The 24,491-nt window shown below is 38.8% G+C and overlaps 1 protein-coding gene across 1 annotated transcript in view; it reads right to left on the reverse strand.

The window, feature by feature from the left end:
• inpp5b (inositol polyphosphate-5-phosphatase B) overlaps nucleotides 1-24,491 on the reverse strand; it is a 168,335-nt gene that overhangs the window by 139,186 nt on the left and 4,658 nt on the right. The window contains exons 2-5 of the mRNA XM_043717901.1: nucleotides 23,034-23,103; nucleotides 18,371-18,468; nucleotides 10,630-10,653; nucleotides 6,004-6,114 (exon numbers count right to left, since the gene is read on the reverse strand). Coding sequence (XP_043573836.1) covers nucleotides 6,004-6,114; nucleotides 10,630-10,653; nucleotides 18,371-18,468; nucleotides 23,034-23,098 — 298 coding nt within the window. The 5' untranslated portion in view covers nucleotides 23,099-23,103. The remainder of the gene's footprint in view (nucleotides 1-6,003; nucleotides 6,115-10,629; nucleotides 10,654-18,370; nucleotides 18,469-23,033; nucleotides 23,104-24,491) is intronic.

Raw genomic sequence — 24,491 nt, forward strand, 5'->3', positions numbered from 1 at the left:
AAATTGCGGTCTCTAAAGAAGGAGGCCATCTGGTGTGTTCTGTGGTGGAACTGGTCCTCCTGGGAGCAGATACGGCGGGGGCGGAGGAATTGGGAATATGGGATGGCATTTTTGCAAGAGGTAGGGTGGGAAGAGGTGTAATCCAGGTAGCTGTGGGAGTCGGTGGGTTTCTAAAAAATGTCAGTGTCCAGTCGGTCGTCATTAATGGAGATGGAGAGTTCCAGGAAGGGGAGGGAGGTGTCAGAGATGGTCCAGGTATTACATGCAGTTCTAGTCACCACATTATAGGAAGGATGTGGAAGCTTTGAAAAAGTTCAGAGGAGATTTATTAGGATGTTGCCTGGTATGGAGGGAAGGTCTTAGAAGGAAAGGTTGAGGGACTTGAGGCTGTTTTCGTTACAGAGAAGAAGGTTGAGAGATGAGTTAATTGAGACATAAGATAATCAGAGGGATAGTTCAGGTGGACAGTGAGAGCCTTTTTCCTAGAATGGTGATGGCTAGCACGATGGATCATAGCTTCAAATTGAGGGTGATGGATATATGACAGATGTCAGAGGTAGTTTCTTTACTCAGAGAGTAATACAGGCTTGGAACGCACTGCCTGCAATAGTTGTAGACTCACCAACTTTAAGGGCATTTAAATGGTCACTGGTTAGGCATATGGACGAGAATGGAATAGTGTAGGTTAGATAGGACTCAGATTGGTTTCACAGGGTGGTGCAACATTGATGGCTGAAGGGCCTGTACTGCACTGTAATGTTCTATATCTATAGCCCAGCAGATCAGATCAAATGATAAGGCTGAAGCATTTGCAGAAATTTTGAGCCAGAAATGCTGAGTGAATGATTCATCTCCGTCTCCTCCAATAGTCCCAGCATGACAGATACCAGTCTTCCGTTAATTCAATTCACTCTATGTGATATCAAGAAACAGTGGATACTGGATACTGCAAGGGCTACAGCCCCTGACAACATTCCAACGATAGTCCTGAAAACTGGGCTCCAGGACTTGCTGCTCCCCTAACCACGCTGTTCCAGTAAATTACAACACTGGAATCGACTCGACAATGTTGAAAATTTCCCAGGTATGTCCTATACATAAAAAGCAGGACAAATCAAACCAGTCAATTATCAGCCCATCATTCTCCTCTCGATCATCAGCAAAGTGATGGAAGGTGTCATCAAGCAACACCTATTCAGCAATCGCCTGCTGAGCAATAACCTGCTCAGTGATGCCCAGTTTGGGTTCCATCAAGTCCCCTCAGCTCCTGATCTCATTATAGCCTTGGTGCAAACATGGACAAAAAAGCTAAATTCCAGAGGTGAGATGAGAGTGATAGCACTTGACGTCAAGACTGTATTCAACCGAGGGTAGCATCAAGGTGCCCTAGCAAAGCTGGAATCAGCGGGTACTGAGGTCAAACTCTCTGCTGGTTGCAGTCACATCTATCACATAGGAAGATGGCCGTGGCTGTTGGAGGTCAGTCATCTCAGCTCCAGGTCATCTGAGCAGGAGTTCCTCAGTGTAGTGTCCTTAGCCCAACCACCTTCAGCTGCTTCATCAATGACATTCCTTCCATCATAAGGTCAGAAATAGGAATGGTCGCTGATAATTGCACAATGTTCAGCACTCTTTGCGACTTCTCAGATACTGAAGCAGTCCATGTTCAAATGCAACAAGATCTAGACAATATTCAGGCTTGGACTCACAAGAAGGAAGTAACATTCATGCCACACAAATGCCAGGCTACAACCACTACCAATAAAAGATAATCTAACCACTGCTCCATGACATTCAACGGTGTTCCCAAAACTGAATTACCCACTAACAACATCCTGGAGGTTACCATTCACCAGAAACTGAACTGGTCTTGCCACATAAACATAGTGGCTGCAAGAGCAGGTCAGAGACTAGGAATAATGCGCAAGTAACTTACCTCCTGATTCCCCAAAGTCTGTCCATCATCCACGGGACACAAATCAGGAGTGTGATGGAATACTTTCTACTTGCCTAGATGGGTACAGCTCCAAAAACACTCAAGAAGTTTAACATGACCCAGAACAAAGCAGCTTGCTTGATTGGCACTACGTTCCCAAGCATCCACTCCCTCCACCACCAATGCTCAGTTGCAGCAGTGTGTACCATGGTCAAAATGTACTGTAGAAATTCACCAAAGATCCTCAAACAGCAACTTCTAAACCCATGGCCACTTCCATTTAGAAGGACAAGGGCAGCAGATACATGGGAACACCAACATATTCAGGTTCCCCTCCAAGTCACTCATCATTCTGTCTTACAAATATATTGAGATTCTTTCAGCATTGCCTGGTCAAAATCCTGGAATTGCCTCCCGAAGGGCTTTACGGTTAACCCTAAAGCAGGTGGACTGCAGCAGTTTAAGGAAGCAGTTCACCATCACCTTCTCAAGGGCAACTAAGGATGGTCAATAAATGCTGGTCCAGCCAGTCATACCCACATCCCACAAATGAATGAAACAAAAATCTCAGTTCCACCAAAGCATCCTTTCTAAAACACTGGTGCCAATTGTAAAGAAATTAATAGGTCATCAAGGATATAGAAAATGAGGGTATTTGGAAATTGGTGAAAGCAAACTGCCAGCTGAAGAGAAATTAGTGTTCAGCTCTCAGAAAAAGCACCATGTAATTAATTAATAAAGGTACCGCGACACTCTTAGCTAATATTCTAGACAGCCATGACTTGGAGGTGCCGGAGTTGGACTAGGGTGACCAAAGTTGAAAATTACACAATATCAGATTATTGTCCAACATGTTTATTTGGAAGCACTAGCTTTCGGAGCACCACTCCTTCATCAGGTGGTTGTGACAGCAGAATTCACAAAGAGAACATTCCTGACAGAAGAACTGACACAAGAATTTGACAGAGAGAGGCATTCCTGAAAGAAGATCAGCAGAGAGGGCTAGGTTCATTCCAGATGATGTATCCTAGCAATAATATTGAGAGATTAAATTCTATTGTTTTATTATATATGTGAGACTTCTATTTATTGAAACAGCATACCATTAGGATTTTATTTTATTATGGAATAGTTAGTAATTAAAGGGGAATTGTTTGGTTTGTTCGTGGTTCTGTTAATTTGTTCACTGTTGGAGTTAGATAAATAAACTGTTACTTGCTGATTACAGAGTAAATGAAAGGGCTTCATTTCAGTTTACCACTCCATTATAACAGATTGGGGGGGGGTGAGAGGTAGGTTGTACCACTTTTCACATTTCCTTAAAAGATTATAAGGCGAGACGAGCCTCCCTTTTAGCTATCAGAGGGAGGGTCGACTTCCACTTTATAACAGTTTCTTTCTCCCTTTTTGAATAAAGATGTTACATTTTCAGTTTTATGATTCTCTATGACTTTTCCAAATCTAAGGATTTTTGGAAGATTACGATCAATGCATTCACTATCTCTCTACTAACTTCCTTTAAAATCCAATGATACAACCCATCCAGGTAACTTATCATCCTTTCGACCTATTATTTTTCTATTACTTTTAACCTTGAGATAGCAATTGCATCAGCCCTTGACCACCCACCTTCCTAATCCTTTCTCCCTTGATTATTTATATTTTCCGAATGCTATTTTTGTACTCTCTCATGAAGATTGGTACAAAGCAATTATTCAACAGATCTGTTATTTTCTGGTTCCCCATAATAATTTTCCCAGCCTCATCTTCAAAGGGGCCAATGATCACTGTTCCTTTTATTATATTTAAAGAAGCTCTAACTGTCCATTTTTATATTATTTGCTCATATGCCCTCATAGTTTATTCTTCTTCTTCATCTTTTTTAAAATATATTTTTATTGGAAAAATAGATATTTTAATATTACACCAAGTACAAAACAATACAATTCAAAACAATACAAAAAAAACACAAGTAAAAAACCCTCAACCCACTCTCATGTACAAACGTATAAACATATATTGAAAAATATAGAATTACAAAAAACCCAAACTGGCTATTTAATTAAATAGATAAATAATAGCAAACAACAGACTAATAGATAGTAATAACTCAGCCCAGCCAAACAAAACGCTCACACGTTCACAGTTCCTCCTCCCTGGATATTGAACTCATAAAACACAATTGTTATGGCTATATAAAAGTGTGGCAGATAAGTCTGTCCAAAAAGGGCTGCCATGTCTTATAAAAATTCTCAGTTTTGTGGTGTACCATATTTGTGAGAAAATCCAAGGGAATATGCTCCATAACAATCTTCCGCCAACCCGACAGGCCTGGGGGTTTTCGGATATCCAACCTAGCAAGCTATTCTTGCTTGCACAGAATGGGAGAATATTGAAAAGTTTTTTCTTTTGTGCATCTGCAGGGAATACAGTGGGCAGGTCCAGAAAGAGAGAGAGAGTCCTTCTCCACCCTTACGCCCAAAATTCTCTCCATCTCACCGCCACAGCACTCCAATATATTTGAAGCCTGTCACGAGACCAGAAATAATGGGTAAGAGTGCCTGTACAGACCTTGAACTTGGGACAAGCTCCCTTGATCACCCATAGTCAGTTTACCCCTTTCTGACAAACCTTCTTTGCTGCCATTTCCTAGCTCCCCATTCTTCCGCCGTACCTTAAAGAACTTCAGAAAGTTAATCACTTATAATGTGTCTCCAGCAAACTCATGCTCGCTTTCATTAATTAACACTTTCTCCCCAAAAGCCAAATAAGTTTGTCTCAGATTACTGCCTCTAAAAGCTTTACCATCAACAATTGGCTGTCTTCCATGTAGAGGTTGGATTTACTCATCTTTCCTTTGTTAAATGGGGGTTCAACATATATAAAACCGTAAAACCTCCTCCATGTCATTATAATATTCTGACATGGGCACCCACAATGACTTCATTTTAGGATACATCCTCTCAGCACTGAGTGTTATTTCTACTTTGTGTGCCACAAACATTTCATGATTTGGAGATGCCGGTGTTGGACTGGGGTGTACAAAGTTAAAAATCACACAACACCAGGTTTTAGTCCAACAGGTTTAATTGGAAGCACACTAGCTTTCGAAAGCTAGTGCTTCCAATTAAACCTGTTGGACTATAACCTGGTGTTGTGTGATTTTTAACTTTGTACAAACATTTCAAAGTACCTTGTATTTATGTATTTCTATGCTGTCCAATTTTTTTGATATTCTTCTTTTCTGAGACATTGTATCTCTCTACAGTGAAGAAGAGGATGCTGCCAAAGTGCACATTTCATAGTCAGCCATGCTGTTTGTCTCTACAAGATCTCCTTTTCGGGCCCTACCCTTCCTTTAACTACCTTTTTAATGTTTAGTTGTTTGCACAGAACATCAGGATTTCATTTTACCCACAGATGTATTCTCATATTCTCCGTTTATTGTGCTCATTTTTTTTGTATGTCCTTCTGCACTTTCTGTGAACCTTTCATTTGTTATATGTTTTATTTCTATGTCTTTACTATCTATTAACCTTTGCACCATTCATCATCCAGGAAGCACCAGTTTTGATTGCCCATTTTTTCTTTCTCATTATAATTAGTCTACTCTGTATCTTAAAATTCTGCTCTTTGAAGCCCCCCCACACTGTTCAACTGTTTTGACCATAATCTTTTAATTCTATTCTATCTATGCCTTTTTAATTCACTTGAGTTCGCCCTCTTCCAAATCAATCAATCATTCTTTATCACAATTTGTCTTTATCCCACCACTCAGTGGCAAAGCCTGCAGGTTTGGATGAATATCAAAATCAGAAGTAAATTTTCAGAAAGAGAACTGAACATGACACCACAAAAACTTTCCACCAATGTTCAACGTGATGAAACCATCCTGGAACAAACCCATAAGGCCCACTTCCTGCTCCTTGCGGGTCCGCATTGTACCAGGTGTAGTGCCATGCAAAACCCTACTGATTATAGACCCACTCATCCTGCTTTCATTTATGTTCTCTTCCACTTATGATGTTGACCTTAATGGTTCAGAAGCATAGCAAACATTTCCTTACCTTCACATGCTTTATTGGCTTCCTGTAGGAAGATCTTGGCCTGTGATCCAAAGGGAAGCTGAAGTTCTAGATCAACATCTCTTGATATTATTTTGACTGTAGTATCAGAACCTGTAGAGTATCAATATGCCACTCAGAACAGTGTTACAGTTAGTTATATAAAACAGTGTGCGTGCAAGCCGAGCTATCTAATATGCACTGTAGCCAATATTAAACCATCATAAACAAAAAAGATAATGCATCATAAGATTTGCTTCAGATTAAGGCACAAAGCTTGCTTTATTCTTTATCGGCAATCCCGTCTACATTTCAAAGCATCACTTTGCAAATTGAAACAAAATTGCCTAAAATGTTCTAGTATATTTCACGCACCATATTTAAATGGGAGAAATTTACCCACTTTCTTAAACCAATATTTGGATAAAAATCTCAAGTATTTTGATGATTGTCATGGAAAAAGGTATATGCAGGGCAAAACTTTCTCAATGAACTGGAGATATTTTTGCAGTTTAAAAATCTAAAATATATACCATAAGGAACAACTTTTAACTTTTCAAACTTGTCATTCAAAACATCAGAACTCCATATAAATAAGCATATTCAACAAAAAACAGCTACAAGTATGAATGCAACATTCCAGATGTAACACTAACATTTTAATGTCTCTTGCCCCAGTGAAATGAAAATGAAATAAAGACACCGTTATCAGTGTCTGATACTGACACCCAGTGGCACAAATTCTGATGGAAACCTACTTAACTATTTGTACCTATAACACCAGCATTGGTTGAGCAAAGGACAACCTTAAACATTGGATTTTCTCTAATATCAAATACAGACTGCCCTAGAAACCCAATTTAGACATAGGTATTTAAAACAGAAAATTTCTGTTTGGTACTGAGGGTTCAAGGAATTCTGAAGTGGATCATTTTACTGGGTAATTAAAAATATGATCACACAGTTCAGCAACTTGAAAAATTAATGAATTAAAAAATCCGAGAAAAAGTACAAAGTAAAATCTAAAAGGTCCTTCATAAAGCTTGAAAACTCGACAAATTGCTTCAAACTGATGGTAAACAATGACTTCGTGGATACTGAGCCCCACTCCAACCCAGAATCAAAAAAGCAATTCGAAAAATATTGAGTCCCAATAAATTGCAGTACATTAACATTTTCGTGGGAGCAAATTATATACATTGTTGTGGTTCTGTTCGCCGAGCTGGGAATTTGTGTTGTAGACGTTTCGTCCCCTGTCTAGGTGACATCCTCAGTGCTTGGGAGCCTCCTGTGAAGCGCTTCTGTGATGTTTCCTCCGGCATTTATAATGGTACTATAAATGCCGGAGGAAACATCACAGAAGCGCTTCACAGGAGGCTCCCAAGCACTGAGGATGTCACCTAGACAGGGGACGAAACGTCTACAACACAAATTCCCAGCTCGGCGAACAGAACCACAACAACGAGCACCCGAGCTACAAATCTTCTCACAGACTTTGAAATTATATACATGGACCATACACAGATAATCAAGGAACCAGTTACAAAAATGAATGGAGACTAACACCATTATGCATCAACACAAAAGAGGTGAAAATCCCATTGCTTAGAAGTGAAAGATCTCTTCATAATAACATTAATAAGAAAATGTCCTGGTCTTGTATTTTTATGCACATGACTCTACATGATGAACCACCACCTTTAATACCAAAAACATTATGATTCCAGCTGATGCTAATACTGAAGAAATCAGATTCCAGAGTGACACCAGGTTTGACAGATCGTAAGTTTAATTTTTGAAGCTGGTTATTATGGTGAGGTTGTTAGTTACTGAAACATATTCACATTAGGCTGAAAATTTTCAAGCTTTAAGGTGCAAAGTAACTGGGATGGTTTCCACTTACCACCACCAATGCTGTGTTATTGGTACAAATAGTTAAATAGGTTTCCATCAGAATTTAACAAAAGGACACAAGTCTATTATGTAAAAGCCCAAAAAAGGTATATAATAGAAGATATGTCAGAAAAATCTATATAAACAGCAAACAAAGTTTCAACTCATTTCCCAGCAAAATCTTTTAGACATTTAATCCCACAGAAGTATCAAACTATCTCTTTTACTTAACAGACTCTTTCTATTTTCCTCCTGGGACTAGTTCAACAGCTTTACAACTTCAGTCCAATTCTACTGACTTAAACCTCTTTCCAAGTTCTGACAAGTTGAAAATTTCTAGACAAATTATTACAGCCTGGAGACTTCACTAACTAACAACTTTTGCTAGAGGTGAATTGTTCTCCTGAAGTGAAAACTTATTCTTCTGCTAGGAGGAAGCTTCCCTTCTAAACTCAACCCTTGATTCCTCTAAACTGATCAAAACTAAACTAATAGTGACAGGTCTTTTCCATATGTTGTAACCTCAACAATATAAATATGCCCTCATTAACATGACAGATATCCTGATAGCCACCTAACCAAGGTCCATGATTTCTTAGAAATAATGTACTCAGGTCACTTTTCCAAATTGCTTTTGATTTCACAAAAAACTTCCACCAGAATCAAACTGCCTCTAATTTTTAAAAATATATAAATTTGCAAATGATAAATACATATTTATCTCAAAAGCCACTGCAAAATATTTGTAAGTCACATCTTGGAGATCAAGTCTGCAGCAGAGATGTACTAAGTACTTACTGTGCCAAATCTCAAACAAAACCGTGTGAGGTTTTACTTAGTATCTACTGAAAGGCAATACAGTTGAAATATTTAAGAACTGCACAGTGCAATCATGCCATGGACTGCAACATTTCAAGGGGAAAGCCCACTAATGCCTTCTCAAGGCAACTGGGGTGAAGACTGAAACACGGCTTTGTCAAATCTACCGCATCCACAAAACAATAAAGAACAGTACTCACACAATATTGGCTTTGTCGTAGTACGCAGTTATTCTTACTTTTTTTAAAAAAGAAGCCCAGGTGTAAAACATGCTTTGGAAGACTGAATATCAAGTGTTTTTAAAAAGTTATAAAAATAATTGTCAAATACACATGCACAAGAGTAAAGGTTTAGTGAATGGTAACTGTCCATAAGTTCAGTCAGGACTTGGCAGTGTTAGGAAGGACATGGAGAACTGGATTGAAGTCAAAGTGGCTAGTAGGAGCTGATGGACAGCATGTGCTTCTGCATGCTTCACATTTCCAACTTGTTTTTACTTCTTGCATTAATGTGCTGCAATCTTCTACTGTCCAGTATGTTCTAACTCACAGTGGAAAAATTATTCAGCTTTTTCCTTGGTATGAGCTGCTGAATGACTAAAATTCAATGCTCTTACACTAAAGGTTGCGTAAGTTCAGAACTTCATTATCTGATATCTCATAAGTCAACATAGCAGTTATCGAAAGCTCCCTAGCAGAGGGAAAGGCATGTCAACTTTTCAAATGCGTAAAAGCACTGCTGCTAAGTCCCATTCTCCCTGAAGTTGCCTCTGTTCTCTCTTTGACTCCAAAATATGTCAACATTCTACAAATTCTTGAACAGTCTGGGAAACATTTTGTCCTGTCCAACAAATCAAAACTTAGACCTGAGGTTCTTCCCCTCCCTGGGACTGTTTAAAGATACTCAGCAATTTGCCATCACAAAGGAAGTGGTGTAACTAGCTCGGCTGTAAGTTCATTAGTAAGCGTTTGTGGTCAAGTTAGTTTCTTGTAGGAAGTTGAATGAATGTGGCCAGTTTCGCAGTAACACTGCCAAAGCTCTAGAAGTTAGCTGCTCACCACAAATGATAACTTCACAAACCCCATGACCTTTAGCAAAGGCCTCTTCGTATGATTGCTAGACTATTAATCCAGAGACCCAGATACTGTTCTGGTACCTGGGTTCAAATCCTAACATGCTCGATTGTAGAATTAAACAACAAAAATCTGCAATTAAGATGATCATGAAACCATTGCTGACTGTCAAGAAAAACCCATCTGATCTCCTTCCTTTAGGGAAGGAAACTGCCTTCCTGACCTGGTCTAGCCTACATGTGATTCCAGACCCACAGCAATGTAATTGACTCTTAACTGTTCTCTAGGCAATTAGGGATGGGAAGGAAATGCTGGCCCAGCTAGCGATACCCACATCCCATGAATGAGTTTTTAAAAATACAACATTTTGCATTCAGTCCTGGTCATAATCATTTCTGATCATTTTTGATCCACATTAGCTCCAACTCCCATAATGCCTTCAATTTAAAATCCTGAATCTCACTTTCAAATCCCTTCATGTCCTGCCTTACCCCAACTGTACAGTCTCTTACAAAACACTAATTGCTGAACTCTGTATTCTTTTGACCTAATCTTGCAGGCAATTCCCCACGATAAATGGCTGTACTTTCAGCCAGTCCCACACTTGAGGATTTCCTTTGTACATTCTTCACTTCCCTTCTCCATTAACATCTTGTCATCCATCTCCTTGACATTTCAAATGTCCTTCCGAATACCTCCTTCCTTTGATGCAGCTTTCTGTTTATTTTTAAATTATACCTTCATGAAGGAGCTTAAAACATTTTCTTGTCTTAAAGGGACTGTACGTATTAATTTGTAAATTTTGATATATATGCATGACTTAATTAAAACAAAGAAGACTTACCTATGACATGTGATTCCTGAAACACTGAAAAGCAAATGGAAAAATAATCAGAACATTCACATTACACATAGCTAAATATGATTGGTATATTTATTCATTTAGATGCAACATGTATAAAGTTAAAGAGGACTGATAACAGTCATTGGATCAGAACATTTCCTGCATCTTACCTCAGTTGATGGATTATTTAAAACTAACAGCACAGGGCAGGTCATTCAATCCCAACTTGTCCACGTCAGTGCTTATGCTTCACAAAATCCTACTCCCACCTTACTATATTTCACCCTCATGTGCTTATCTAACTTCTCGTTAAATGCATCTGTACTGTTACAACTACTTATGTGGCAAAAATAATGACCTCATTTCTGAATTCCTCAATGGATTTATTAGTGACTACCTCATATTCAATCACTCCTCATTTGTACCATCTCATAAATTACTAATCAGAAGCAGCTAGCACTGTAATGACCCATGTCCTTTGGGAAGAGCCTGTATTTGGTTTTCGTGCATTGTCCGCTTTAAGACCAATATGATTTAGGGAACATTTTGAAAGTGGGTTAACTAGTTCTCCGTTTATCAGACCATTAGGCTCCAAGGAATGTTTATGTAACCTGAAGTTTCAATACAAATGAACAACTAAAGAAGCAAAGAGTAACGAAAACTTAATTGCAGTGAGATTGGGTTTCACACCATGATCCTGTTTGGCAGTTAAGAACATAGAATTCATGAAAATCTTCCTTGTGTGAAGCATGTATTTGGCAATACCACAGAGACACTATGGGTGTCATACAGTTGAAAAATACAAGGAGCTAAAGATAGAAAGGGCAAGGGATTGTGGATTGGATAATATCTGCTTCAATGTTGCCAGAGCCCACTAATCCATTTAAAGGGTTTTCTGAAAGGAGTCTCTGGGGATTCTGTACCTTCATGAACCAAGTAAGGGAGGGCTGTGGATATGTGCCTTGTTAGTGATAACTTTTTTTTATTTCCTAATCAACCTATTCAAAGATGTCATCACACACCTCTGGAGCAGACAGGACTTGAACCTGGGGCTCCTGGTCCACTAGTCAGTGGGAACTGATCCAGGGCCATCAAATGGAATACAGTTGCTAGTTAAGGAAACTCAAGAGCTGAAGTGATATAATGGGAATTGAGAGATCCTACAAAACAGAAGCTGAGTTGGAAAAACTGAGAGATTGCCTTGGTGCCACACCTGTGGAAGGACTTGTAACTATGTGAGGTATGTCTTTGCGTATCTATTACTTAACATGAAATGTGTCTTTTTTATTTGAGCTAACATTCTCCTGTTTATGTTTGCATTACATTGTTTTCAAGTGGTTTGCTACAGTAAACGTTTCAAAAAGTAAAATCCTGTCCATCAGTTTTTTTGTTAGCTTTATGGAGATCCCTTTCTTTCAAAATTTACTGGTCTCAACTTTAAAAGCACAGGTTTTCAAAAGGAAAGACATGTTTGACCAAGGTTTAAAAATGCTTAAGAAATAATTAGAATAAAAATGAAAGAAATGAATTGGAAATTTATGCCAAACGTAACAATATATTAGGTAAAGCAGAATGTGATCACAAGAATAAAGATAGTTGTTAGGTTGTAACACAAGTTTGGGAATGAAAAAGTGAATGATGTTCTAAAGGACTGCTTTTCCTTATTGTAAACATAGAACTATCTGGCTAGGTTGAGTAGAAAAGCACAAAATGGAATTCAATCTGGAAACATGCATAGGAATGCAGCTGAGGAAAACAAACAATGCAAGAGAATATACAATAATAAATAGCATTCTAAACATATTAAGAAATAAAGAAGCTCAGGAGAGCATGTGCCAGATATTCACTATCGAGGTAATTTCCCAACTCAGCAGATCCTTTTGGTTTAACGAATTCCATTTTATCTAATGCTAACTGTGAGGACTGGTGTGTGTGATTGAGTTGGGCCTGCCAAACCCAGAAGCAGATTCAATGTGGCCACAGAGACAGGTGATTGCCAAGGCAATCTGGTTCGAAGGAATATCCTGATCCTTCAGGAATACACTCCAATTGTTTTAGAATCTGTTAGGCCCTCTATCCTCACTTCTTATTCACCTCCCCATGCCAACTCATGCCTCACGACCCACTCACATGCCGCTTCCCAACCTCTCATTACCCTCTCTTAGTCCATATCACCTCCATAGATACTCATTCATTGTCCACCATGAGCAAACCTCAAGAACCATGTGATGAGAAAAAGAAACTTCCAACAATGTAATGTAGACTTCAATCCTACACAATGGCAGTGAAATTACACCCATTAAAGACATCTATTCAAAGTTCTTGGATTTCCAATAGTTAATTGATTATTAGAAACAAACTTCTATTCAGATGACACAAAGACAGCTAATCCTTTAGCAGCCTCTTGAAAAAACTGTCAATCCAAGTGTGAATGCAGAACACTCCAATAAAATAATCGTATTGTCTGAAATTCAGCCAAGCATTCATCCTGACAGAATAATAGCCATTGGGGAAATGTTAACAAAGAAGTCAACTGAAACTGCAGGAACATACAATTTTTTTCATCTACACCTGATGACCCAACAATCAAAGCAGTCCAGTAAAGGATCATTTTTATTAAACCTCTCACTTACGGAGAGTTTTCATATTTATCAATCAATAGATTATATAGTTATACTGACCTTTCATACCTTTCAAGAGCATTTACATCTAACCCATCAATTTGTAATTTCCATATTGCAAGTTAAAGGCCCTTTAACAGTCCTAAAGGGGTTTGTTTGAACTTATCACAAAGTTAAAATGGCCCTGGTGAATTCAGATTTCCATCCAAAGTGGGGCAGGGTCTGTTCTATTCTCGAGGCTAATAGAAACAGAAATGAGGCAGCAATTCCACATTTGTGATTCCCCTGACATTTTTAAAAGTCTGGCCCTAGGTCTCCAGATCCTGAAAACAGGAAGATAGATTGTTAAGGAGGACAAAAGATATTTGAAATTCCTTCCCTTATTGACCATGATCTAGAATATAGAGTATATGGGCAGGGTGTTTTTGCCAAGACAAGGTAGACCACAGACAGTTCACTGCATGCAGTTTCATTAACACATTAGAGAAGAATATGATCGCACCAAAGAGGGCACTGAAAACTTCCACAAGGATGTTGCCAGGAATAAAGATTTGTTCACTGCAGCCAAATTGGACAGGCTGGGTTTAGATTGGAATAATGGAGGCTCCAGCAGAAAAAAAATTAATGTGGCCCTCAATGGAGTGTTTAGGAAACACGTATTTCTGTTATCAGAGAGATCAATAACCAGAGGGCAAAAATCTAAAATAATTGACAGAAAGATCATAAGGGTGTTGAGGAGTAATATTTTTATGCAGATGAGTCAATGATCTGGAACTTACTGACTGAAAGAATGAAAGAGGCATAGAGGTGGCATAGCTAGGGCTACAATCTAATGGACTGAATGTGTGCTAGGACTGGTAGTTTTCTTCTATTATAGCATAGGAGATACAGTTAGTAAGTTTACAAATGACACCAAAATTGGAGGGGTAGTGGACAGCGAAGAGGGATACCTCAGATTATAACAGGATCTTGTCCAGATGGGCCAATGGGCTGAGAAGTGGCAGATAGAGTTTAATTCAGATAAATGCGAGGTGCAGCATTTTGGGAAAAAAGAGACCTTGGAGTGCAGGTTCATAGCTCCTTGAAAGTGGAGTTGCAGGTAAATAGGATAATGAAGGCAGCATTTGGTATGCTTTCCTTATTGGTCAGAGTATTGAGTAAAAGAATTGGGAGGTCATGTTGCGGCTGTACTGGACATTGGTCAGGCCACTGTTGGAATATTGCGTGCAATTCTGGTCTTATCGGAAAGATGTGAAACTTGAAAGGGTTCAGAAAAGATTTACAAGGATGTTGCCAGGGTTGGAGGATTTGAGCTATAGGGAGAGGTTGAACAGGCTGGGGCTGTTTTCCCTGGAGCGTCGGAGGCTGGGGGGTGACCTTATAGAGGTTTACAAAATTATGAGGGGCATGGATAGGGTAAATAGGCAAAGTCTTTTCCCTGGGGTCGGGAAGTCCAGAACTAGAGGGCATAGGTTTAGGGTGAGAGGGTAAAGATATAAAAGAGACCTAAGGGGCAACTTTCTCACGCAGAGGGTGGTACATGTATGGAATGAGCTGCCAGAGGATGTGGTGGAGGCTGGTACAATTGCAACATTTAAGAGGCATTTGGATAGGTATATGAATAGGAAGGGTTTGGAGGGATATGGGCCGGGTGCTGGCAGGTGGGACTAGATTGGGTTGGGATATCTGGTTGGCATGGACGGGTTGGACCGAAGTGTCTGTTTGCATGCTGTACATCTTTATGACTCTATGACAGACACAATGGGTGAATGACCTCTTTCTGTGTCTTAAATCTTTCTATATATTTAGTAGGGGCATTATGGGCAAGTATTTTGATTGGCATGATGTGACTATTGGTGTCCTGCAAAAATCAGTATAAGGGCCTGAACTATCCATCCATTTACTAATGTCTTAGATGGTGGAAAAGAAGGTTACACCCCAAAGTATTCTGATGACAATGACGGGCAGCACTGTAAGTGTGTGACTGGAAAAATAGCAATCATGATTGGTTAGGAGCTGGTTAACTCAGTTGGTCAGATGGCTAGCCTGTGCTTGAAAATAATACCATTAATGTGGGTTTGAATGTTCTTCTAGCTGAGACAGATTTGGTACCTGTCACCTGAGGGTAGAAAAGAATGATAAACCACCACTTACAAAAACCACTGAGCAAAATGCTCAAGATGAGTAGACATTGAACCAAGGAACAGCCTTCAGGCAAAGCTTGACCGATGCCGGCAAATGTATGATCATCCACTTCAGACATAAAAAGATTATGACAGAATACTTTCTAAATAGTAAAAGGTTGACAACAGAGGAATCCAAAAAGACATGAGAGTGTAGAATTACTGATCATTCAAATGTCTGAATAGGTTCAGAAGATAATGAAAATATCTAATGGCATTCTAGCTTTTAAATCAAAAGAGTAAAAGTTATACTTCCCAAGTACCACACTGAAAGTACTGTTAGCAGTTCTCAGAGGCTCAAGGTTATATTGCCCTTGAAATTGGTGTAATGTAGATTTTTCAGAATGATAACTGGACTCCGAATATCAAAAAATGAAAACTGATTGCACAAAGTAGTTTCGTATCCCTTGAAATTCAATAGGTTGGTGATTTTCTCCAGGTTTTCAATATATTATGACTCTAAATATTAATGAAGAAGAAATAGTATATACAAAAGCTATTCCTGCTAGTCTCGAACAAAACACCCAGTCTCAAAATTGGAGCCGAATATTTCAACAGCAAGACAAGAAAACATTTCTACTTATAAAGAATGATACAAGTTGCTCTCCTGGAAATGATACAAGTTGCTCTCCTAGTTGATACTAGGTCAAATATTAATTTTAAAACTGAGAATTTCATGAAGCTAAGGTATGAACAGGTATGAGGTAAACTTTGCTACATGGGCCTAAGTAACAAATCAGCCATGATCTCAGAGAGCATGCTAATGAGAGTGATTATGGCATATTGCACAAGCATGATCATTGTGTCATTCTGATTTAACTGGATGCAGTATCACTGATTATACAGTGATGACACCAACCTATCTTTTATTTCTCTTTAACTGCATTGCTGACAGAACAACCCCATCAGGGGCTTAAGTTAACAATGTTTTCGCCTTTAATCACATAACTAATAACAAAACGGTAAAAGTAACTGAGATAGAAAGCAAAGATGCCATACAAAAACAATAAAAATATCATCACTACTTTAAATACAAAATCCTCACTGGAAATATCACTCGTCATCACAGACATCCCTTTTTTATTCAAAGTAACGGCTCCTTCAAGGTGTGGAGTCATCTATTGTTGCAAGGTGACTTTGAATTCTGATTGCAGACCTGTGTGGCTTTCAATGAGCATTACCTGATTTTGTTGGGACTGTGAGTTCTATATCACTTGCCATTTGCCCTTGGCTCTCTGTATCTATTGCTGATCAAAGAAAACATACCACTATTTGCTTTCAGTCCCCAGCTAATATTTTCTGAGCACTTCTCTCCCAGTCTGGTAGACAAAGCAAATTTTCTGAGTTTTCTCTCCAAGGGATCCTTAAACCAGAACCTCAGTACACCTCAGCTGAGATTAAGTTGTGAACAGGAGATCACTTTCGAGATTTTATCATCGTTCGTATGTACGACATGTCCAATCATTTGAACTGGGGTCGGATGAGGACTGCTTCAATTCCAGACATTTCTACTCTTTAAAATACTTAAGTGTTAAACACCTTGTCCTCTCTTTTGATGCCCATGAAATTCAAAATGCCTCTCATGGAGAAATTATCCATCTGTCTAATAAGTCTGGAATCAATTGTCCATGTCTCTCAGACATATAGCATGATAATTATCATCACAGATTTGTACACAGCAAGGTTTGTTCAAAGTTTTATACCTTATTTCATCTGCATTCTCTTGTGTAAAATTGGTAATGTTGAGATTGCTGTCAATTCTAATTAGCATTTTATTCATTCAGATATTTCTGGAGCGTCGAGATAAAGTTATCTACAGCCTTCAGGGTTATGTCATTGATAGTTGTTGTATGTTGGGTTTGGTCAGAATTTGGTGACAATTGGTGTAGTACCTTTGTCTTCCTTAAGCTGATGGTTAGCCCATCGCCATCGACACAGAAAACATGGCAGCAAGGAATAGACTGAAAAGCATAAGTGTCACTACATACCTCTGCACCATACAATTTGTTCTGAGAAAAGGGTCAGCCCACTCACCAGAGTCAGTGACACTGGCCATCATTTCATCATGTTTGCTGCATCCAATTTACAGCTCAACCAGACCTTCCGAATTTGACCAAGACTTTCCACAAGGACTCTCTAATTACCAGGTCAAAGGCCTTCATCAGGCCAACAAAGGCACTACTGTCGGCTGCTCTCAAAATTTCTCTTCTATTTCCCAAAATGTTGCAAGTGTTTTCACCTTTACTTGAAATCATTTTGATCTTCTGCCATTACATGTGTGTCCTTTGGTTTTAGAAACTTTACTCAAATCTCATAAGTAGCAAGATTCCTTCCTGGTTGCCACACAGAGATTTTTGTCATTTGTCTCTTTTCAAGTGAACAATTGTGAACTCAGAAGGGATTGTTTGATGATCCCACTTTTTATGATTCAAATGTCTGATGGATCCGGGTGCCGGAATTTGTATATGTCTCCTGGGCTCCTATCTGATCCTGGAGCTTTACTTGAGGGTCAGGATCTGATACTTTTTCAACCTCCATAAGTAGGGACTTTTTTTCTCCCAGATTTCATTTGGACAGTGTGCATATTACTAAAATTGAGATTATCATATTCTCGTGAAGGATAAAGTGCCCAAGAGGCTGTTAATTTAAACAGAACATTTGCCAAGTGCTGAAGTTAATTATTTTGTATAAGCCTTATTCATGTTTCAAACTATTTCAACATTGGGTGCATTGAAACCAGGTGTCAAAACAGTTGAACTGCAGACAGTGTGACCAAGTGTAATTTCCTAAGAGATGAATTCCAAGCACTAACTTGCCCATTTGAGTAAAGCTTCTAGTAGGAGTGAAATACTCATCCTCAAGCGGGTCATAAAGTTGGGTCACTTACACACATTATCCAGTATTGTATCGAGAATCACAAAAGCTGCAAGTCAATACCTTCTTCAATGATTAAATCTTCTGACACAGGCACTATTTCTTGCAATGAAACATCCTCTGGGATAATTGCCATTCTTCTGTGAGTGTACATGAAAATCCTAAAGGGAATAACATGAAACAGTTTGTTTCAAGAAAGACCGAAACAGTAAACGGACAAAACGGTTTTAAAATTCATTACCAGGATGTGGGCATCACTTATAACTTTGCCATTTAGGGTCCATCCTAAGCTACTTGACTTCGGGTCATAGAGGAGAAAGTGAGGACTGCAGATGCTGGAGATCAGAGTTGAAAAGTGTGGCACTGGAAAAGCACAGCAGGTCAGGCAGCATATGAGCAGCATGTCACATTCCTATTTAAGAACTTATGCCTGAAATGTTAGTTCCCTTGCAGCTCAAATGCTGCCTGACCTGCTGTGCTTTCCCAACACAACACGTTTTGATTTATTCAAAGAGTCATATAGCAGGGAAACAGACCTTTCAGTACAACTCGTCCATGTCAACCAATTTTCCCAAACTAAACTAGTCACACTGCACATCCATCTACCATTTTATCCAACAGTTCATTCCAAATACAAACCACCCTCTGTGTAAAAACATTGCCCCTCAGGTCCCTTTCAAATATTTCTCTTAAAATTTATACCTTTATTTTGAACTCTTTGCTCTTCACCTTATCTGAGTCCCTCATGATTTTATAAACATATATAAGGTCACCCCTCAGCCTCCTGGGTCCCGGTAAAAAAACTTTGCCATATAACTCACCCTCCAGTTCCAGCAACATCCAGGTCAATCTTTTCTGAACCCTCTCCAATTTAATAACTTACTTCTTATGGCAGGGCAACCAGAATTGTACACAGTGCTCCAAAACTGGCCTCACCAACGTCCTGTACAACCTCAACATGATGTCCTAACTCCTATATACAATGCATTGAGCAATGTAGGCAAGCATGCTAAACACCTTCTTAACCACCCTGTCTACCTGCCATGCTAATTTCAAAGAACTACGTACTTGAACCCCTATATCTCTCTGTTCGACAACACTATCCAGGGCCCTACCATCAACTATATAAGTCCTGTTCTTATTCATTTCACCAAAATGCAATACTTAGCATTTATTGAAATTAAACTCCATCTGCCACTCCTCAGCATACTGGCCCAATTAATCAAGCTTGATCAGTAGTTTGAGACAACAGAGGAGCTTGCTAAGCCTTTTTAGAAGGAAGCTAAGAGTCAACAACATTGATGTGCAACTGGATCATGCTTAAGCTGGCTGGGGTGAGGCCAGGTAGGATTTCTTCCACAAAGGACATTACTTGAGTCTTAATGACAATTGGCAGCTTTTTGGTCACTTTTATTAAGTTCAGCTTTTTAAAAAAGTTTCAGATTTTTATTATAAATTGAAATCAAAACATTAAACTGCCACAATGAAATGCAGACCTGCAAAATTTAGATAATCTGCTCCGACGATAAGTTGCTCAAACTTCTGGAATACTCATCCATAGTATAAACACCAGCCTAACTAGAATAATGCTACCTGAGATCAATCTTTGCTCAAACAATCGAAAAGCAGTCACACCTCCCTGCAATAAAATGTCAGTTTGCAGGTGATGGAAACAGCTTTTAAGTAAAACATATCATCAAAACATATTGCAATCCCATTGCAGATGGAGACTTTTAGTATTAAGGAAACTATCAAATATTTGGGACATGATCTTCAAATCACCTCTTCTGTTAGAAGTCCAGATATGTTTTAAAAGAAAACAACTATTTAAAATGTATTTATTTTGTAAAAGCCTACTTTTTGATGGTAATCTTTTTGTCAGTATCTTGCATTTGGCAAAGCTATCCCTAAGTGAATAGAGCTTGCAACCTTCATTTTTACACCTTTTGCTGTATTGTATTAAGGAGCACCATAGAACAGGGCTTGGCTGAATTATTATATTTGACTTTATTCTAAGCATCAGCATGAAATAATCTGAGAGTTGATATTTGTATTACTTACAATATTGGAACAAGAAATTCAATATAAACCACAGCCCAGAAATTATGAAATTTTTGATAGCTATCTGTTACACTTTGCGTCACCACCCCTCTGAATCTCACCTCAACACAGCAGTCAGCAGAGCCACAGATGAAACATGGAAATCCTGAAGTTGCAATCGCTCACTCAGTGTTCTGTTCCAGGTTGCAGTGTGGATCCCTAACCTCAGCCAGTCATCAATGTGTAAAATCTCGCAAAAACAATTTTTTTTCTGCTCTCATATTACTGTGAAAAACCCCATAAAATTTTAAATGTTCTTCAGTGGCTTCAATAATGAGGCTTCTAACTGAAATCTGAGCAATGACTGCTTCTGAGTAACCAATCTGGCTCCAAAAATACATAATATTTTATATTATATACTGATAAAAATCTCAATTAAAATTGTCATAATTTGAAATAATTAAAGCAAGTTTTCTTCATATGAGCTTTTCTTCAACTTATTTATGCCTACCGCTGTCTAAATTTTATAACAGGTGCCTCGAATATGAGTGCATTTTCATTTCCTAACCTCCTGTGAGTGTAGCTTGAACAAAGTGATGGAATTACTACTGTTTCATATTAACTCCCCATGAAACAATTACTTTAATTACATATTGAGAAAGTTCATATTCTCACTACAGAAATCATGACATTGGTGCAGCTTTCTTTGAGGTCAGCAGCAAGTACCATTTTACTTTGTCATTGATCATAAAATCAAGACCACTGTCTTTAAGGGTAAAGAATTACATTACTAACATTGACAAGATTTGAAGAATATAATTCATCCCAGTTTGCAGACCATAATTCATCCCAGTTTGCAGACCATGATTGCAGACCAAAGAATAAATGAGATCCCAGAATTGACAGCTACTTAATCTGTTAGATGTCAATTCGAGGAACACACTGGCAAAGCTGGCGTTTTTCTCAGTGAAGTTTGAGGAAGACTTGACACACGAGCTCAAAATCTGGACAGAGTAAATGGAGAAAAACAGCTTCCATTGACAGAAGGGCACCATTTAAAGGGATTGGCAAAGGAACCCAAAGAAACAGGAGGAAAACATTTTTTATGCAGCAAGTCGTTTGGATCCAGAATGCACTGCCGGAGTGTTTGGTGGAAGCAGATTCAACCATGATTATCAGAAGAGAAGTAGGTAATTAACTGAAGATAATACATTATTATGAAAAAAGGAGGGCAGTGGTATCAGCAGAATTGTTTTCAGGATGCCTACAAAGGATTGGATGGGCTGACTGGCTATAGCATAGAAAGAAGCAATTCGAGAAATCTGTGTGCAGGATATTAAAGTGAAACCTTTTCCCAATGTTGAAAAAGCATGTATAGTATGATTATGAGAACGGTTAGAGGACTGTTTCTATCTCCATATGTTAATCTCAAATCTTAAAATTTTAAAAATCCTTTAGCAGGATGTGTCGCTGCTACTTTAAGTTAGTATTTATGACCCATCCCTAATTGCACTTTCAAAGTTGCTGTTGAGCACTGCTGTTCATGAGGGGTAGGTCCATCCACAATGTTGGAAGGGAATTCCAGGTTTTTGATCCAGTGATGGTGAAGGAACAGTGATATAGTTCCAGGTCAGGATCATGTAGGAGAGGAACTTGCAGGTGATGGTATTCCCATCCATCTGTGCCCTTGTGGTGGTAAGGATTGTGGTGTGGAAAGTGTTGTCAAAGAGCCCTGACGAGTTGTTCAGTGCGTCTTGTTGATGGTACACACTGTTACCAAGATGTGATGGTGGTTCAAGGAATGAATGCTGAAGGCAGTGGATAGGGTATTATTCATGCGGCCTGCTTCGTCCTGAATCAAATTCCTTGACTGTAGTTGGAGCTGCACTCATCTGGGCAAGTGAATATTCATTATATTCATAACTTGTGTCTTGTGGGCAGGCTTTGGGGAGTTGGGAGAACTCCTAACACCTGAACTGCTCTTGTAGCCACAGTATTGACATGGCTGGGCCAGTTCAGTTTCTGGACAATGGTAATCCCCAGGAAGTTGATCAGGGGGATTCATCAATGGTCATGTCATTAAATGCCAAGGCAAAGTGGCTAAATATTTTATTGAAGATGGTCATTACCTGGCATTCACGAGAGGGCATGTTACTTGCCACTTATCAGCTCAAGACGGGGTGTTGTCCATGTGTTTTTGCACAAGGACATGGACTGCTTTAGTTGAATTACTCACTTATGACGTGATGCAAGGCAGTTTAGCTATAATATGCCATTTATTATTAACATTGAAATATTCCACTGATGAATCAATAAGATTTTTGAAACAGTCACCTCTAAAGCCACAACTACTACTATTAAGAAGGACAAGGGTAGCCAATACATCGGAACACCACTGTCTGCAAATTCTTCTCCAAGCCACTCAACATCCTGACTTTGAAATATATTGCATTTCCTTCAGTTACATTGGGTCAAATTTCTCGAACTTCCTCCTGACTGACGTTGTGGATCTACCTACACCAAATGGATTGCAATGGTACAAGACAGCTCACCATCATCTGGCAATAAATGTTAGCCCAGCCCGCATCGCTGTGTAAATTTAAAAGTATTTTTAATTCTTAACATTGGTGCTACTTAACATCAAGACTGACAACAAAACTTTAAATGTTTAAAAACAGAAACTTACGCATACTCGCCACTGCACTCCACAAGTCCGATAATACGGCTTTCAATCGATTCTCCATGTTGCATTATGCCTTGTACCGCATACAAAAAATGCTAAGGAACAAACAGAACTGCTGAAAGTCCAGTGAGTGGTATGCTTGACAAATTAACAAAGTCCTGGCAACAGTGCACTTTAAACAGCTGATAATCTGCATATTCTTGATCCTCCCATTCCAGTGCAACTTTTCCCAATATTGATGTTAGATGGAAGAAACAGAATAAGGCAAGATATATCCATAAAATCTGGTATGACAAATTTGGGCTTATCAATACAAGCAGACTACCTCACTTGAAGTCAGAATTAAATAAGAATTCAAAAGCAAGTACCTGCAGTCATTTACTTGACTGTCATTTAAACATGCCAGGGAGGGACAGAAAAAGCACATCCTGAGGTGATGCTAAAAACAAATATCACACATTGCATATGCTACTGTACTGCACACAAATAGAAGGCTGCCTCTATTTACAGACAACACTAATATGTTTGGGTACTATCTAGTGAGTGTTCTGTCAGAACATAGGAGCTTGGGTCTCAACTATTTAAAAGTATATATTAATGACTTGAGGAGTTGAGGATAACATAGTCATGTGTGCTAACAGTACAAACCTAAGTGGTAAAACAAATGAAAAGGTAGTCTGAAGAGCCTGTACAGTCAAGTCGGCTGTGTGCGCAATAACATGGCAGATGGCATATGATGTGGCAAGTTAATCATGGTGAGAAGGGTAAAATGCAGAATATTTTTTGATTAATGAGGAATTGGAAAATGTTTCCATTCAGGGAGCACCAGAGAGTCCCAGTACATAATTCACAGAAGGCAGGCATTTAGGAAATGTACATCTTTCTTAAATATTATGAGGATTTCAGTCTTTATCACACTTGAAGGCTGTGAATTCTTTATTCCCACCACCTTCTGAGTGAAAAAGCTTTTTCTCATATCTTTTCTAAACCTTTTCCGCAAAACCTTAAATCTATGTCCCCGAGACATTGATCCCTCCACCAACAAAAACATTCATTTGTTTTTAACTTCTCTACGCCTCATAATTTTATACATCTCAAATATACACACACACACACACACACATTCTCTCTCTCTCTCCAAGCAAAATGATCACAGCTTATCCAATCTCTCTTCACAACTTAATTCCTCAATCCCAGGCAATATCCTTGTAAATCTCCTCTGCACCTTCTCCACTATTTTCACTACCATCCTGTAATTTGGATTCCAGAACCATGCACAATACTCCAGATGTGGCCGAACCAACTTTTTATACAGTTCTATCATAAGCTCCCTGCTCATAAACTCTATGCCACAGCTAATAAAGGCAGGTATTCATAAGAGGCACAGTTAGTAAGTTTGCAGATGATACTAAAATTGGAGGTGTAGTGGACAGCGAAGAGGGTTAGCTCAGATTACAACAG

This window comes from Chiloscyllium plagiosum, chromosome 27 (assembly GCF_004010195.1).
Source record: "Chiloscyllium plagiosum isolate BGI_BamShark_2017 chromosome 27, ASM401019v2, whole genome shotgun sequence".
NCBI lineage: Eukaryota > Metazoa > Chordata > Chondrichthyes > Orectolobiformes > Hemiscylliidae > Chiloscyllium > Chiloscyllium plagiosum.